The 16,659-nt window shown below is 42.0% G+C and overlaps 1 protein-coding gene across 2 annotated transcripts in view; it reads left to right on the forward strand.

The window, feature by feature from the left end:
* LIMD1 (LIM domain containing 1) overlaps positions 1–15,300 on the forward strand; it is a 42,377-nt gene extending 27,077 nt beyond the window's left edge. The window contains exons 4-9 of one of the 2 annotated variants that reach the window (XM_067561731.1): positions 4,258–4,325; positions 6,030–6,092; positions 10,357–10,487; positions 12,066–12,117; positions 12,851–12,919; positions 13,736–15,300. In XM_067561731.1, the coding sequence (XP_067417832.1) occupies positions 4,258–4,325; positions 6,030–6,092; positions 10,357–10,487; positions 12,066–12,117; positions 12,851–12,919; positions 13,736–13,873 (521 nt within the window). In that variant the 3' untranslated portion in view covers positions 13,874–15,300. Of the gene's footprint in view, positions 1–4,257; positions 4,326–6,029; positions 6,093–6,388; positions 6,458–10,356; positions 10,488–12,065; positions 12,118–12,850; positions 12,920–13,735 lie in introns of those variants that run through there. The other variant, XM_067561732.1, reaches the window with a different exon arrangement.
* The last annotated feature ends 1,359 nt before the right edge of the window (positions 15,301–16,659 follow it).

Below are 16,659 nucleotides of genomic sequence, written 5' to 3' on the forward strand. Positions count from 1 at the left end.
GGTTTAAGGCACTGGCATAGGACCGAACATATTTCAATTCTTAGATCTGCCACAGATTTCCTGTGTGATGCTGAGGAAGTAATTTTCTCTGCATCTATAAAATGGGGATAAATGGGATGTTGTGAGGATAAATCCATTAATATTTGTGCGGGGCTCAGATCTTTTGATGGGAGCAATAGAAGTCTGTAAATAGATAGTCTGTCCTGTTTGCATATGCAGTTCCCTGATTTGTGTGTGTTTCTGTGTATGCAATGGCTGCATGGACATTCTTGGGGGTGCAATATATGTGGTCACTTCTGAAAAATTTCACTTTAAATTTCTGTCAGATGTGAGGTGAGAGAGGAGCTAAAAAAAAAAAAAAAAGATTTATTTTCCTTTAAAGCGTTCGTGGCAGTAGCACCTTCTATGCATCTATCCACTTGAAATTTTGACAGCTGAATTATAAATACCTTCCAAAGGGGTTTATCATGCGGCTAAATGAGTTTATAAAGAAAACATTGACACAGAACATTAACTGTGACCACCCCACGGGGGATTGCTTATAATAAATCTTGACTGCTAATGTCAGGGGGTTAAGAATACACACAGTGCATGATGCCTGTAAAATGCGTTTTGTCATCGTCAAAGAATGACTGTGGCAGCAATCCAACCTGTGTCCCTCTGTTGAAATGGGTACTGCTAGCACACCAGTCAGGACCTTCATCCAAAAACAGGCATAGCCTTACTGCCTTCTCTCTCTCTCTCTCTCTCTCTCTCCCCCCCCTTCTGCCTCTTTTCCTCCCCACGCTGTCTTTATAGAGATACATCACTTATAGAAAGAACATCATTGAACACCTGCCTGTTTTGCTGAATGGTGTGTGCTAGCTTGTAACGTTTTAATTTTTTTTAAGTTGAATGTTTTAGTTCTTGTTTTTAAATAAGCTATCTAGGTCTAAACCTTGACACCTATACTCTGGCAAAACTCCTGTTGAAATCGGCGGGCAATTTTTCTGAGTAAGGACTTCATGTTTTGACCTCTTGTTAAATTTCTCGTGAAGCTACTTGGCAATCTCATTCTAAATAATCATTAATAGCTGTAGTATTGTCTCATTACAGCTCTATTCCATTCCTTCCCGTCGCCCCACAGACCAAAGCCTCTATCAAAATGAGTGACCATGTAGGACAGATCTACACCCAAATGACTGAATGGGTTGTAATCTGCACCTTGTCTTATTTCCGTATAAGACTGTGTGTGGACACTCTCATCATGGAATCAGTGTTCTGCTTTGATTTTGCTTAACTCAGAGTATGTCTACACTGCCGAGGCTGGAGGGATTGATGCAGCGGGATTGATTGAGTGGGCTGCAGAGACCCTCTCAATCGATCCTGAAAAGAGTAAGGTTGTGTCAACTGGAGGGCTTCTCCCATCGATGCAGTGCAGTCGAGATGTGGCGGTATGGCAATGTGAGTAAGTTGATGGCCATGTAGACCAGGCCTCAGTAAAATATCAACCTGAGTTGAACAGAAACGGCATTTTTGTTCTGAAATAAGGGTGTCCACATGCTGACTTGCACCAACATAGCATGTGGTGTAGATTAAAACCCATTTAGTTATTTGGGTTCCAGCCTGTGTAGACAAAAGCATTATGCCATCCTTCTCCCTGGGGTCTCATTGGGCTGATGGAAGATTGTAGGCCTGGGCTGCTGTTCTGTATTCTTTTGCTCAGTTTAGGTTCGCTTAGAAAGATTCGTGATTTATTGAGAATGTTTTAAAAATGATGGAGTAGCTAATTGTTCTTAGAACCTGTGGCGTGTATGGAGGGGGGGGAAGTGCCTTCAGCGCTGGAGCAGCTTGGAAAGAGACTTAATGCAAAATGCAGCCAAGGAGTGGGAGAGAGCACACTGAACTGTGATTCTTGCTGCACATGCGCAATTGATGTAGTGTGTGCTCCCCCTAGTGCTGCCCTCTCTGAACTGGAGGGGCCAGGACCAAATCTCCTCTTAAACAGCTTCTCTGTCCCCTCCTCCCCATCTTGTGCAGCTTCAGAGGCCATGCTGGCCCCTTCTTTTCCTTGTGCTCTACCAGCAGCGTTATGGATGCTTCTTGCAAGAATAGACTAGGGAGTAAAGGAGCTCCCTGTGCCATCTTTTTCATCCCAATGCACCTCTGCAAGGCAGCCTGAAGCTACAGTGGGTATTCTTCTGTCCTGTGCAGATGTTTGTGCAGCGTGTGCATCTGTTAGTGCTGTACGCAGGGAGAGCGTTAACACCCCAAGAAGGTGTGGGTTATCAGTGGAGTGGTCCTCCTGTCAACAAAGACTGTGTGTTAAGGCATCATAGCAATGCCTTGACGTGCCATTGTTTCTTAATGTCCCATGCTATATGTATTGCAACTTTCAAGGGCCTTGAAGCCTGCGGTAGTGCATATGTTTGTATGCTCTGTGCTTGTTGATTTGGAGAGTCAAATTGTCAGAGTGGGCCTATGGGGCTGCATCAGTAAGTTCTGCTTATGCCAAAAGCGCAAACCCGTGTTCGTGCACAGAAATGTGTGTTGTGTGTGTACACCCCTCCCCCCCAAACACTGCAGTTTGACAAGCTACTACCCAGAGGGGTTTGGAAACACAATGTCCGTTTTCCTGTGGAGGCTGTCTGAAACTATTTGACCTTGCAGAACGGTGCTTTAGGCTAAGGCTAAGACCTGGGCTTGAATATCAATCCCTAATGTGGGTATCAAGCTGTGCTTTGCGATCCCACTGGCAATTAAAACCTAGTCTAAAATAGTTGTCCTTAAGTGTGGAAGAAGAACCCTGTTTATTACATGGTGGTTCTTGTATCATAGCTAGTCCCTAAGCTAATGCACTTATTACCTCTCTATGCTGCTTACAAAATTGGCAGCTGCATGTGCAAACTATGGCTGATTTTTCAAGAAATTTAGCTGCAATATTCTTTGCCCTTCTTGTTGCTTAATACCCAGATTGAGCACTAAAGGCAAAGGGTGAAATCTTGGCCCAATTGAAGTTATTGGCAAAACTCCCATGGACCCTTTTACTAGGGCCAGGATTTCACCTGAATTCTGTACAAGCATTTGATTTCCTAACTAGTAGTACATAGTGTTTTCTGGCCTGTCTGAAAGCTCCCTCTAGTGTCCATATGACGGATTACACTTCACTTAAATTGCTTCATTCTGTTGTTTTCTTTCGTTAATTCGATATACGTTAACAGAGAGTGGCATTATTATTTGGTGAGCACCAACAATGTGCTTCATGCTGTGCAGAACCTAGAGGAACATATAAATCCTGCCCCAAGGAGCTTACAGTCTAAACACAGCAACATACAATAATGTGTCAGTTTGTTTTTCTTTGACAATATTTGCATGTGCAATGTCTCAAATGGGATGTTGTACATTCCGCTCCTAGAATTATACTTTTTTCCTTACCGAGCTTCCATGTACATGCCTGAAATCAGACTCTGGCCCTGTACGTTCTAATCAGGAATGCTGGCTGCACAGTTCCTCTTTGGAATTTGCTGCAGGCAGCAGGTTTTGTAATATTTTACCTCAGCCAGATACACAATCAGATTAACTGCTTCTTTAGATAATAGCTTCAAAGCCTTAATGGGGAAAGTGGCTTGTAAAGAGACACAAGAGGCACTCTAAAACCTAACACCAAAAAAGCTCTTTTTCCCCTGGAGTGTGGGGAAATCACACTGTTGCTAGCACCAGCAGCAGTAGCAAGAATGGGCGTTCTAACAGTCTAATCAGAGGTATTTAGCCGTTGTGGTGTCTAATTACTCAGAGCAGGTCCAGATGATGTGGTGCTTAAAATGCCACCAGCTGCCAGGGCTTTGTCCACCTAAAGAAGAGCTCCCACTGGTGGAGCAGCACTGGTGGGAAATTTAAAGAAATAAAGGTAACCCCTGCGCACAAACCCTTATTTACCTAATGACCCACCAGCGGTGGCCTGCAGAGTAAATGAGCAAAATATCCCTGCTGCTCCATGCAGGATCTTTGAACTCCCTCTCTCAATCCATTTCAGAGATGAGTGTGGGAGACATTATTTTGTGGCTTTATTATGATTATTACCAGAACCATAGCACCTAGGAGCTCTAGTCAAGAACTAGTGCCCCCCATTGTGCTAGGTGCTGCATAAACACAGAACAAAAAGACAGTCCTTGCCCTAAATGCATCTCTGTTACCAGCTTTTGGGAGTGAGTTTGTTTTTTTTATTTCCCCCTCCATCTGCTGACCTTTTTTTCCCTCTCTCCCTATGTTTCTCCCTAGGTCGAAAACTCAGAGGAAAAGCCTTTTATTTTGTTAACGGAAAGGTGTTCTGTGAAGAAGATTTTCTGGTGAGTGCATTGCTGCCCTGTGCATCTCCCATTGCAACTTGCATGCTGTGACTCAGAGAAACTATAATGGAAGCAATTCACAGACTCATACAGCTGACATTTCGCCAAAAGAGAATGGCAACAAGCGGCATTCATCGGAAAAGGGTTGGGTTGTGTGTTCAGACATGGTGGGGATGGGGAATGATAGAGGGATAGAGAGAAACGAGTGAGGGAATTGATTTTTCCTGTCCTATCAACTTTCTCTGAGTGGGCATTTCTGAGAGATGAGATACCCTTAAATGCTGTGCACAGAGTAGATCAAGCTGTGCTTAAAAATATTTATTAAATATCTATCTGATTTAGGTGCAGTGCATAACGGCTTGAAACAACATTAAGGCTTCTGCTATTCTTTCACAGGGTGTGGAAGTGGCACATTTAGGGCCCATTACAAAGTCCATTGACATCAATGGGCTTGGGACCAGACCCTTAATTTGGGTACTGGTCTGAACTGTGTCGCTAGAAGTGGCCCCTCTAATTATTTATGGAGTGGTGGTCCCTATGTAGGCATATCTGGGTGGCATAGAAATGCAGCAATAGCCCTTGAATCCAGAAATGGCAGAAAACCCACCTAGCCCATTTGGATTTGCCTTGGACTCAAGGCAGAGGGACAGCCAGTTCCTGGAGTCCAGGAGATGTCATTGAAAAAACAGCATGTAAAGAAAAAAAGACCATGAAAAATAAGTTATTGAAGCATTAGTCTATGGATGTCTTACAGTCTTAAAACTTTTAGAAGTGTGATTTGTTTTGTTTGTGAGTTTGTTAGCCAGTGAGTGAATTCATTCCCCCTCCCTCCCCCCCCCCCCCCCCCAAGTGTCCTCTTATTGATCAACCCCAGCGATTGTTAGTGGGGAAAAGAGGAGTCAGCTCTCTCTCTCCCATGTAATTTAAAAACAATAATAATCCAGGTACTGAAAAATAAAAAGTCTAAATATATTTTAAAATATTTGGTGGGGCTGTGATGCTCCCTTTCTACCAGTCAGTCTGTGTAAAGCAGCCTGAAAGTGGATGTGTATTACATTTGGTGCCAGGGGTGTAAAAGTGGCCATAGTGTAATGGAAAATCACGTCCATATGTTCAGTTCTTGGCAGAAACAATCCTCTGGGCCAAATTCTATTCTGAGTTATACCAGCATTAAGCTGAGAGCGCCACCGACTTCAGTGGATCACATTTATACCAGTGTAACTGAAGGTAGAATTTGGTTCTCCAATTTTACATTTACAAACTAGTGACATTGTGGGCCAGATTTTCAAGTTAGGCCAGCATCTATCTATGTACACCTAACCTACACATACAAATATGAGAGGTATATGTATAATAAATAACTGATTTGTGCGCACACATGGTCAGATAAGCACATGTGTTACCAGCAGATCCCCAATTTGCATGTGCACATCTGGGATTTGCCCACATATGTTAAATGAAATTTAAACTTAAAATAGCACCTAGTGTTAAGAGGTAAATTCCCATAACTTTAGAATATCTCAAAGTTGCAGGGCCAGATTTTCAATGAGGGCCTACTCAATATTTGTTGTTCAGAAAAAAACAAAAGAAAGCTTTGCTTCATTACAGAGTGCTGAGTAGACTAAGGCACATCACTCCTCATTGTACAAAATGTGTGTGTTACCCAGTCTTGTAAAATGTTAAGCCAGTTTTTTCTCCTTGCAGTACTCTGGTTTCCAGCAGTCAGCTGACAGGTGTTTCATTTGTGGTCATTTGATAATGGACATGGTAAGTGATGCTTGCTTCAGGAAAGAAACCCAGTGTTTTAGAATAAGGCCTCCAGAGCAAAAGAAATTCATATATAGGATTACCTTATTTGGTCTGTTAGTTTAAGTGGTGTGATGTGCACAAGACTTGCAAAAGAACCCTAATCCTTTGGCTTGTCATTGCAAGAGACCAAAACTAGCACCCGTTGGTGTTTGTTACACAGATATGTTTTCAGTGTCTGTTCAAATGAACTTTGCTTTGAGAAGCAGGATATTTAAAAACATACTGACTTGGACTTCTTGTAAACTTGATGGCAGTTTATTGATGATCCTGTCCTCGCCCACTGCTGAGAGCACAGCTCCCTGCGGCGGATTGAGCAGGGGCAGGTAAGGCTTTGGTGGGCTGGGGACTGGCCCATGATATCTGCTGCTGTGCCGGTCCTCCCGTTGCTACATTTGTCTCAGCCTCTTGCAGAAGAGTGTAAAGAGGTATTTCCTTTTGTTGACTCTGTATTTTCCTGTTCTTTAATTATGTGGTGTCCCCATAGCCTTAAGTTTTGGACAGGATTTAAAGGAAAAAACCAGTCACTTTTCCCCCGAGACTTTTGTAATTTTGAATATGTAAATCTAGCCCCTGTTAACTCATCTTTCCAAGCTAAACAATCCTAGTCCTTGGAATTTCTTGTTCTATGTAGATCCAGCTGTTCTTTGGACCATTTTTAGCGCTGCTAAATTATTCTGATAAAGAGATTACTAAAACAGGACATAATACTTCCGCTGACACTGTACAATTGTCTGATGCAATGTCATAAGTATATTTTCATAAGCACAGTAGAATGGCCATACTGGGGCAAGCCAATGGTCCATCTAGCCCAGTATCCTGTCTTCTGACAGTGGCTGGTGCCAGTTGCTTCAGAGGGAATGAACAGAACAGGGCAATTTATCAAGTGATCCATCCTCTGTCATCCAGTCCCAGCTTCTGGCAGTCAGATATTTAGGGACACCCAGAGCATGGGGATGCTTCCCTGACAATGTGAGCTAATAGCCCTTGATGGTCTTATCCTCCATGAACTTATCTAATTCTTTTTTGAACCCAGTTAAACTTTTGGTCTTCACAACATCCCCTGGCAACAAAGTCAACTTGTGGAACGTGCATTATGTGAAGAAGTACTTCCTTATGTTTGTTTTAAACCCGCTGCCTATTAATTTCATTGAGTGACCCCTGGTTCTTGTGTTATGTGAAAGGGCTAATCATATTTCCTTATTCTCTTTTGCCACGTTCCCGATTTTATAGACATCTATCATATCTCCCCTTAGTTATCTCTTTCCCAAATTGAAGAGTCCCGGTCTTTTTAATCTCTTTTCCTATAGAACAGTTTCCATATCCCTAATTATTTTTGTTGCCTTTCTCTGTACTTTTTCTAATTCCAGTATAGCATTTTTGAGATGGGGCAACCAGAACTGCACTCAGTATTCCAGGTGTGGGCTCACTATGGATTTATATAGTGGCATTGTTATATCTTCTGTCTGTAACGAGGCGTGGTGGTCCCTCGGCGTCAGCCTCTGCGGGAGGCCACGCCTCCTCGTAGTCTGCATGGTAGGAGAAGTCTGGAAGGGCGGGGCAGCAAATAGTCAAGGTGCTGGCCTGCGACCAGGCAGTCCCAAAGGAGTCTAGAAGCCTGGGCCCTCTGGCAGGGCGAGGCAGCAAACAGTTAGGGTTCTTAGGCAGGGGTGAGTGCCTACACAGGTTAGGGGCTCAGGCAGGGATGAGCATGTATGTAGATCTCCCGGCCTAGTGGGTGGAGTTGGCCACACTAGGGGTGAGGGGCAGGGGAATCCAGCCCCACTCTACTCCTCCAGGTCTCAGTCCAGGGCCCTCACAGTGGCAGAGTGTTCCGGCACTGGGTCAGCGGGGCTCCAGACAAAACATGCCCACCGGTATTCAGGCAGGAACACAGCTGGACTGTAGTCAGCTACTTCCTACACCCCCTTTGTAGTGTACCTGCAGCATGGGGTTGTCCTCCATCTCCCCTGGATACACTGCAAGCAGCAGTCCCAGCAGCTCCTTGGCGTCCACATGGTCGGGCACTTCCAGCAGGTCTGGCCAGTCCGCAGTGCAGCAGGGATTCATTCTGGCTTCCTACACCCGCAATGAGTGAGAGACAGCAGCAGCTCTCCCGTGATTGAGCTGCAGTACCTGGCTTTTATACTTCTCCTTCCTGTCCCGCCCCTGGGCTTCTGGAAGGTGGGTTGTGATGCCCACCAGTTCTGCCCACTAGGTGGTGTACTTCAGCCTCTAAGGGAGGCCACGCCTCCTTATTACACTATCCCTTTCCTAATGGTTCCTAACAGAATGTTAGCCTTTTTGACTGCTGCTGCACATTGAGCAGATGTTTTTGGAGGATTATTAACAATGACTCCAAGATCTCTTTCTTGAGTGGTAACAGCTAATTGTTTTGTACGTATAGTTGGGATTATGTTTTCCAGTGTGCAGTTCTTTGCGTTTATCAACATTGAATTTCATCTGCCATTTTGTTGCCCAGTCACCCAGTTTTGTGAGATCCCTTTGTAATTCTTCACAGTCTGCTTTGAACTTAACTATTTTGAATAATTTTGTATCATCTGAAAACTTTGTCACCTTTTTGTTTATCTCTTTTATGTATGTTATGTTGAACAGCAGTCGTCCCAGTACAGATCCTTGCGGGACTCTGCTGTTTACTTCTCTCCACTAAGAAAACTGACCATTTATTCCTACCTTTGTTTCCTGTCTTTTAACAAGTTACTGATCCAAGAGAGGACCTTTCCTCTTATCCCATGACTGCTTATTTTGCTTCAGTGCCTTTGGTGAAGGACCTTGTCAAAAACTTTCTGAAAGTCCAACTATGCTATAACCATTGTCCACATGTTTGTCTGATCCCCTCAAATAATTCTAGTAGATTGGTGAGGCATGATTTCCCTTTACAAAAGCCATGTTGACCCTTCCTCAACATAGAATTCATCTCTGTGTCTGATAATTCTGTTTTTTACTGTAGTTTCAACCAATTTGTCTGGTACTGAAGTTAGGCTTTACCAGCCTGTAATTGCCAAGATTGCCTCTGTAGCCTTTTTTAAAAATTGGCATTACGTTAGCTATCCTCCATTCCTCTGGTATAAAGGCTGATTTAAACAATAAGTTACATACCACAGTTGTTAGTTCTGCAGAGTCATGTTTGAATTCTTGGGTGAATACCTCTGGTCCTGGTGACTTATTACTATTTAATTTATCAATTTATTCCAAAATCTCCTCTACTGACACCTCAATCTGGGACAGTTTCTCAGATTTGTCACCTAAAAAGAATGGCTCAGGAGTGGGAACTTCCTTCACATCCTCTGCAGTGAACACTGATGTAAGGAACTCATTTAACTTCTCTACAATGGCCTTGTCTTCCTTGAGTGCTCGTTTAGCACCTTGATCCACCAGTGGCCCCACTGATTGTTTGGCGGGCTTCCTGCTTCTGATGTACTTTAAAAAAATTTTTTTTGCTGTTAGTTTTTGTCTTTTTCTCTTCAAATTGTTTTATGGCCTGCCTAATTATACCTTTACACTTGACTTGCCAGAGTTTATATTTCTTTCTATTTTCCTCAGCAGACTATGACTTCTAATCTTTAAGTGTTTTTCCCCCTACAAACACCTCTTTTACTCTGGTTAGCCATGGTGGCATTTTTGTGTTCCTCTTACTGTTTTATTTGGATTATACATTTAATCTGAGCCTCTACTATGCTGTTTTTTAAAAGTTTCCATGCGGCTTGCAGGCATTTCACTTTTGTGACTATTTCTTTTCATTTCCATTTAATTAGCTTCCTCATTTTTGTGTAGTTCCCCTTTTTGAAGTTAAATGCCACAGTAGTGGGTTTCTTTGGTGTTTTCTCTCCTATTAGGATGTTAAATTTAATTACATTATGGTCGCTATTACCAAACGGTTCAGCTATATTAACTTCTTGGACCAGATCCGGTGCACTACTTGTGATGAAATCAAGAATTGCCTTTCGCCGACTAGCTGCTCCAAGAAAGTCATTAATGATGACTAGCAATTTTATCTCTGCATCCCATCCTGAAGTGACATGTACCCAATCAATATGGGGATAGTTGAAACCCCCGTTATTATTGCGTTTTCTGTTTTTGTCACCTATCAAATCTCCCTTAACATTTCAGTCACCATCAACATCCTGGTCAGGTGGTCCTACTGCTATACTCTCATCTTTCAGTGCCTGTTCATGAGCTCTCTCCTGTCTTTGGTTTATTACAGATCCTGCAGGCTCTAGGGAAATCATACCATCCAGGCTGCTTCCGTTGTGTGATCTGTAATGAATGTCTGGATGGAGTGCCATTCACTGTAGACACTGAAAACAAAATCTACTGTGTCAGAGATTACCACAAGTAAGAACAAAGTAAACAGCTAAATAAACTTAGTCAGAAACCCTCTAATTTAACCTTCAAAATAATGAGGACGTATGTACTAGTGGGATGAGCATGGGACTGGAAGGTAGGAACTCCTGACCTCTTCCCTTCATTCTGCCACTGACTTCCTCTGTACCCTTCGGTAAGTCACTTACATTCATTTTGCAGATGGGGTTAATAGTCACCTGTCTCTCAGGGGCATTGTGAGATTCAATTAGTTTGTTTGTAAAGTGCTTTAAAGGAGTAAGAACAAAATCAGCCCTGAAGTAAGCAGGTAAGTCCCTTTGAAGCCAGTGGAAGTTACACTCATATACATCAGGGTCTGACTCTGGCTTGTAAGAGCTAAATATGATGAATATGTTAGTGCTGAACATGTGTGTGTGGGAGGTGGAGCTTAGTATCCACATCTTTATTCAGTTAGTTAATTAAACAAATGATGTATCATAAAAAATCTTCTTTCAACTTACTAATAATGTACTATCTAGGGAAATTAAATGGCCACTGTCATAGCTGCTAAGTGGAATATTAGACCTAACTAGCTGACATGCATTTTGAGCCATCCACCGGCTCCATTTTGCTGCCTGTTTCCTCTAATGATCAAGTAAGGTATTGAAATATACAATAATCCTGCTCTCAAGTGCTCCATAGGAATTGTTTTACGGTGCACTTAAGATAAGGTTTTAATTTCTTATAGAAGTTACTGTTGTTATAAAGTAATTCATACCCCCTTGCACTTGAAATGATTACACCTACCCAAAACACTACACAAAGCTTGATCCTGCTTCACTGCAATGTAATTGGGCCCCAGGTCTTTTAATATGGCTGTGTATGGACTATCCCTGCGTCTAACTTTCCTTGTCCCCACTTCCACCTCTCTAAGTAACCATTTTTAACAATTGCCACTTTTGTTATTTCCAGACAGATGGTGCAACACTACCCTATTCGTAGTTCCTAGTCCTTCTATAATAGGGATTCGCTGCTCTTTCAGGGACTTCTTCCACCTGAAATCTACCCCTGAATGGTTGAGTAATTTGCAGGAAATAGTACTTGTAGATGAAAAAGTAAATCCTAGGGCCAGACTATGAAATTTTCATACATCTGGACTACCTTTAAACAGAAGCAATTCTCTACCTTAATTGTAGAAGAGCTGACACTCTACTAATACATTGTGAAGCTTCTCAGATCAGAGCAGTCTCTATCGGTCACATCAGGATGTAACAGGCATAAACAACATTTTTAATGGATCGTGTACAATATTCATTGATAAACTCCAGGGTCCAGATGCTCCATGACCTGGATATATAAACATATTGTAGACTGGCCCTGGGATTTATTTCTTCCTCAGTAAGTAATGTTTGCTGCAGGTTGTGTAACCATTCAAACCAATATGAGGGAGATATGGTGCTATCCAATTTGATTAAAAAATGAACTAACAAACACTTGGAATTAAAAGCTCTTCACACCACTATCCTTGCAGATTACCTCTCAGTCAGAACATTCAAGCCTTTTTCATACGGATGATATGTGCGTAACTTTAATTTCTCTTTGCTCTTGTAGAGTTTTAGCTCCAAAATGTGCAGCATGTGGACATCCCATTCTGCCAACTGAGGTAAGAACCTTTTTTGCCATTGCTTACAGTTCTTACTCCATTGCTTCCATGGGGATCCTTAGGATCATGCCATTTTCCCCTTCACGCTTAAGTCTCTGTCAGATCAAATGTTTTCATGGCTCATAAGAGCAGTACACTGCTTCCTCATGAGAGCTGCCTTCACAGGAATCTCAGGCTCTGTTCGCTCAACGTTAAAGAACAAAGTTCGAGACTTGCTTGATAGTTCAATTTCCTACCACTAGTTAGTCTACTTTTTTCACCTTCTGCGAGATTTCATTGCTGCTAACTGGTAGGTCAGACTAACTTCTCCCTTAGTTAATACAAAGAAGAGTGTTCGGGGGGGGGGGAGAATCGAGTTCTTAAGTAATAATAATCTTGTTAATTTAAGTCTTTTGGTAGAATCAGTTAAAAATGCTGACACTTTCTCAGAAATGTGAAATATTGAAGGATTTCACATACTTCTTGCTATATCCATTTGGGATTGACCTAGCCAGCAGAAATCTTTCTTTAGTCTCTGATGTTCAGTTTTCTGGAGATGCCTGCAGTAGATTGGTGATGAAGCTTTGCTGAAAGCGTATCTGCAGATGGCAGGCTTTATGTGAGATTTTCTCCCAGAGGTCCACATGCATTTGTTCAATATCCACATTGTTGCAGGAAGAAATTTACAGAGCCCGTGTCACATTCTCCTTTAATCTCCTGTCTGTTTAACGTATCTTTTGCTTTAATACTTCAGGGGTCCGATGAGACGATTCGGGTTGTGTCTATGGACAAGGATTACCATGTGGAATGTTATCACTGTGAGGTGGGTCAACATCTTTCTAAGGGCAATGTGAAAAAATACTATTTTAAAAAGAAACAAACTACACAGGTATCTTGGGAACTCAGCAGATCAGCAACTATAACCTCATGTTAAGTTCCTACTGCAGTTATTAACTGCTCAAATATGTCCAACATAATGTGTCCAGGGACAAAGGTTTCCAAGGATATATCCAAACTGATGTAGTGTACTAGCTGGAAATTCATGGTCTCGAGGTTAATTTTCCTTCGCTTTTGACTTTACAGGTTTGGCGCAGCTCTCATAATGGGAGCATTCATTTAGACAGGGCTCCAGAAGGAACAGGCATGTTCTCCATGTTGTCTAGACTTCTGAGCAGGTTTAGGTGACACAGTGATCATCTAAACACCCGTATCTCATCACTAGCAATAGCAATGGAGGAACTGATTCAGGTGACCAGTTTTACACTGGTGTAACTCCATTGACTTAAATGGAGTAAGACAATAGTGAATTCAGCCTGGAGATTTTAAGAAAATGTTGGTATATTTAAGTCATATAGGAACATAACTTACCATAAGAGCTAAGTAATAAAGACATACTACAAAACCAGATTAACATTACTGTGCTGGAAATTAAGTTTTACAGATGCTTATGATGGATGCTTTCCTGCCCATGACAAATCTAGGTACTACGGGCTTATTTTGAAAGAGCTGTCAGCAGTGTAAGAGCTTGTGTCCTTATCAGGGAATTGATCTCCTTTAAATTCAGGCGTCAGATACTAGTTGGTTCTTGCATCTTATAAAGCAAATATACATTTAAATAGCCACTCTGGTCTCTTTGTAGGATTGTGGGATGGAACTCAATGATGAAGATGGACATCGCTGTTATCCGCTAAATGAACATTTGCTTTGTCACTCCTGTCACCTGAAGCATATAGAGAAAGGCACAACTCCAGCAGCTATGTACCAGCATCACTACTAGTCAGCACTGCTAATTCCCTGAAGCCTGTTAGAGGACTTGTTACAGTGCACATTTTTTCCCAGTTGATTTCCAGTATGCATTTTCCCCAATCAGTAATTTACAGGCAGAGGTTACAGAGGCATTAGCTAGATTATCTAGGCTTGTACGTATGTGAACTCCACTCATATCAGAAAAAGGTTTGTTTGAACATTCAGTGTTTTCGAGACTGATAGATTTATTTTCATGTGCCTTTTTCTGATCTTAAGAGCTCTTTGCTTTCACTTGGGAAGATTTTTCAGTAAAAGCACAAACATCTATCACATCAGCAAGCTCGTATCATGCCGTGTACAATTAACAAGCCACAGATCTATCTATCTGCCTGCTGCGAACATTTCTTCAGTCTGCTACGTGATTTCTGACAAGCATGTTTCATCAAATCCCCCAAGGATATCAATTTATTAATACAGATGCTTAGAATCTTTTAAATTCCTTAGAAAAAGGGCTCTTTGCACAAAAGCACATTCAGACTTTTCAGTTTGTTCCTGGAACTCCGATGTCAGCCCGGCTGTGACATGGTTATGATGCAGAATAACAATCTGAGCACAAACAAACCAGGCATCCCACTTGGCTGCTGAATTTCCACATCTCAAAGATTAATTTTTTATAAACTGGAGCAAGATCTACAAAGGCATCTTGGCAAATATGGATGTATGGTGCTGCTTGTGCATTAGCGTGGCACACTAGGATCAGTTGTATAAAGTCTGAGTAGCAAATTACATTTGATAAGATCTGGATGCTGAAAATATATACGTGGGGGTAATTCATACTCCATTATCTCTTACAAAGGTCACTTTAGAAAAGAGCTCTGTGCACACAGACACTGCCTAAGCTTTTCATTTGGTCCCTGGAGCTCAGACATCAAGAGGTCTGAGTCAGAAAGGTTCAAATATTCACTTCTATAGTGTTTATCCAGCTGATACCTATTTCATAATGGTGCTTATTTAGAGTTCTGGGAACAGACTCAAAAGAATGATGAAGGCTTTCTGTTTGCACAGATTTAGAGGCTAACTCTGCAGCCCTCACTCATGAGTAAGCCCATTGACACACATGGATTTGCTCACATGAATAAGGATTATTTATGTGAGCAAGGGTTGCAGGATTAGATCCTTACTTTTTATTCTGTTTAGAAAGCAAAAATGGCAGATGTTTTTCCTTTTTAAACACCCATACCTTTTAATCAAAGAAAGTGCCTCCCAGTGGTGCAGAGCTGAGTGTGTTAAACATGTGACAGGGATTATTTACAGGACACACACTGTGGATACTAAAGCTTTGCAGAAACTGGTATACAGGTACATTTTTAAATTTAAAAAACAAGCTGTTTCGTGTCTAACTGACCTCCTCAACGTATCCTAAGTGTATTGAAGACTAATTAAATACTAACTAAATCCTTTTGTGTCAGTGCTAAGCTATTTATTCTACCCTACTGGATAGTAGGGTGTATAGTTTCTTCCAAGATCCACCATGAAACAGTGCTGACTAAATTAGCTAACCAGTGGTAACTCTGTGTAGCAATACTCTTCAACTAAAGGTCTCTGCCAGTAACAGCTTTCTATTGCTAGCTAACTGCTTGAAGTAAAAATGTAGGGCTAGATTCTGCTACCCTTGCTGTTGAATAGTATCTTACCAGCAGTAGTCCCACTGAAATGAATGGAGGACTAAGGCATTACTCAGCTAAGGGTGGCAGAATCTGGCTCACAGCTGGTGATAGTCTACTCTAATATATGCATTTCTCCTGCTGCTACCCTTCAATTTTTTTCCACAGTGTCATTAGCCTTGAGCTGGGAGAGAAGTTAAGTGCTTCCTACAAATTGCTGAGTATGTTAATCTTCACCTTGCAGAAGTGGGCTCAGCTGATTTTTTTTTTTTTTTACAAAATGTCTTGAGAGGGGCATTTTGTCCCACAAAGCAATAGCTCCCAGCCAAAGTCACCCTCTGTCACTATTTCCAGTGACAACAGCAACTTCCAGGTGCAGCAGTCCCCCTATCATGAGGACAGATAGGGCTCTTTCAAAACTATTGATAATGCTATTCCCTGTTTCTTGTGGTAGAAGATGCAAGAAAGCAGTGCAGATTGCTCCACCCTAGCCCATTGCCTGGAGGCAGTGACACAAGCAACTTTCACATTTCCCCACTCTCCTTTCACCCACTGCACATGCTGTTTCTAAGGTTGTCTAGACTACTGGAGGAACCTTTTGCTGTGTGTTTTTAACACCTTAAAATATGAATCTGCATTAACAACTTACTACCTATCCTAATTTGCCACACTGTCAGTAGAAATAAACAGAACCCACCAATATCAGATTTTTATGCTGAGATCATTCAACCATGCCCAGGTTTAATCAGCACCACAAACAAGCAGTCAGTGGGGAGGGGGTTGATTCAACATCTGCAGGGCACATTTCCAGTCTTGTGCCTCAGTTTGCCCTTTCTGCCTTGTTCTGGCCAGAAGTCATGACAGGCACTTGGTCAGATCAGCAAACACCCCAGCAAAGAACAGCATACTGATATTTATGGCCCATCCATTAGGTGAATGCCTCTGTGTGTACTTCATTGTGACTGCTTCCCTTTGGGATGGTGATACTGGAATAGGGTTGGCAAGCAAGTCATATAATGAAGACCAGAAAGGATGCTTAGCAGGTCGTTGAGCAAGTTGGGTAGTTTAGCTCTGAAGCCCCATTATTCCCAAAGACTTACAGCCTGCAGCTGAGTGAGGGAAGACTTATTATTAAGGATAGGTAATCATTGCA

The sequence above is a fragment of the Emydura macquarii genome, unplaced genomic scaffold, assembly GCF_026122565.2.
Source record: "Emydura macquarii macquarii isolate MOO-44397 ecotype Brisbane River unplaced genomic scaffold, CSIRO-AGI_Emac_v2 contig_2422, whole genome shotgun sequence".
NCBI classification, from domain to species: domain Eukaryota; kingdom Metazoa; phylum Chordata; order Testudines; family Chelidae; genus Emydura; species Emydura macquarii.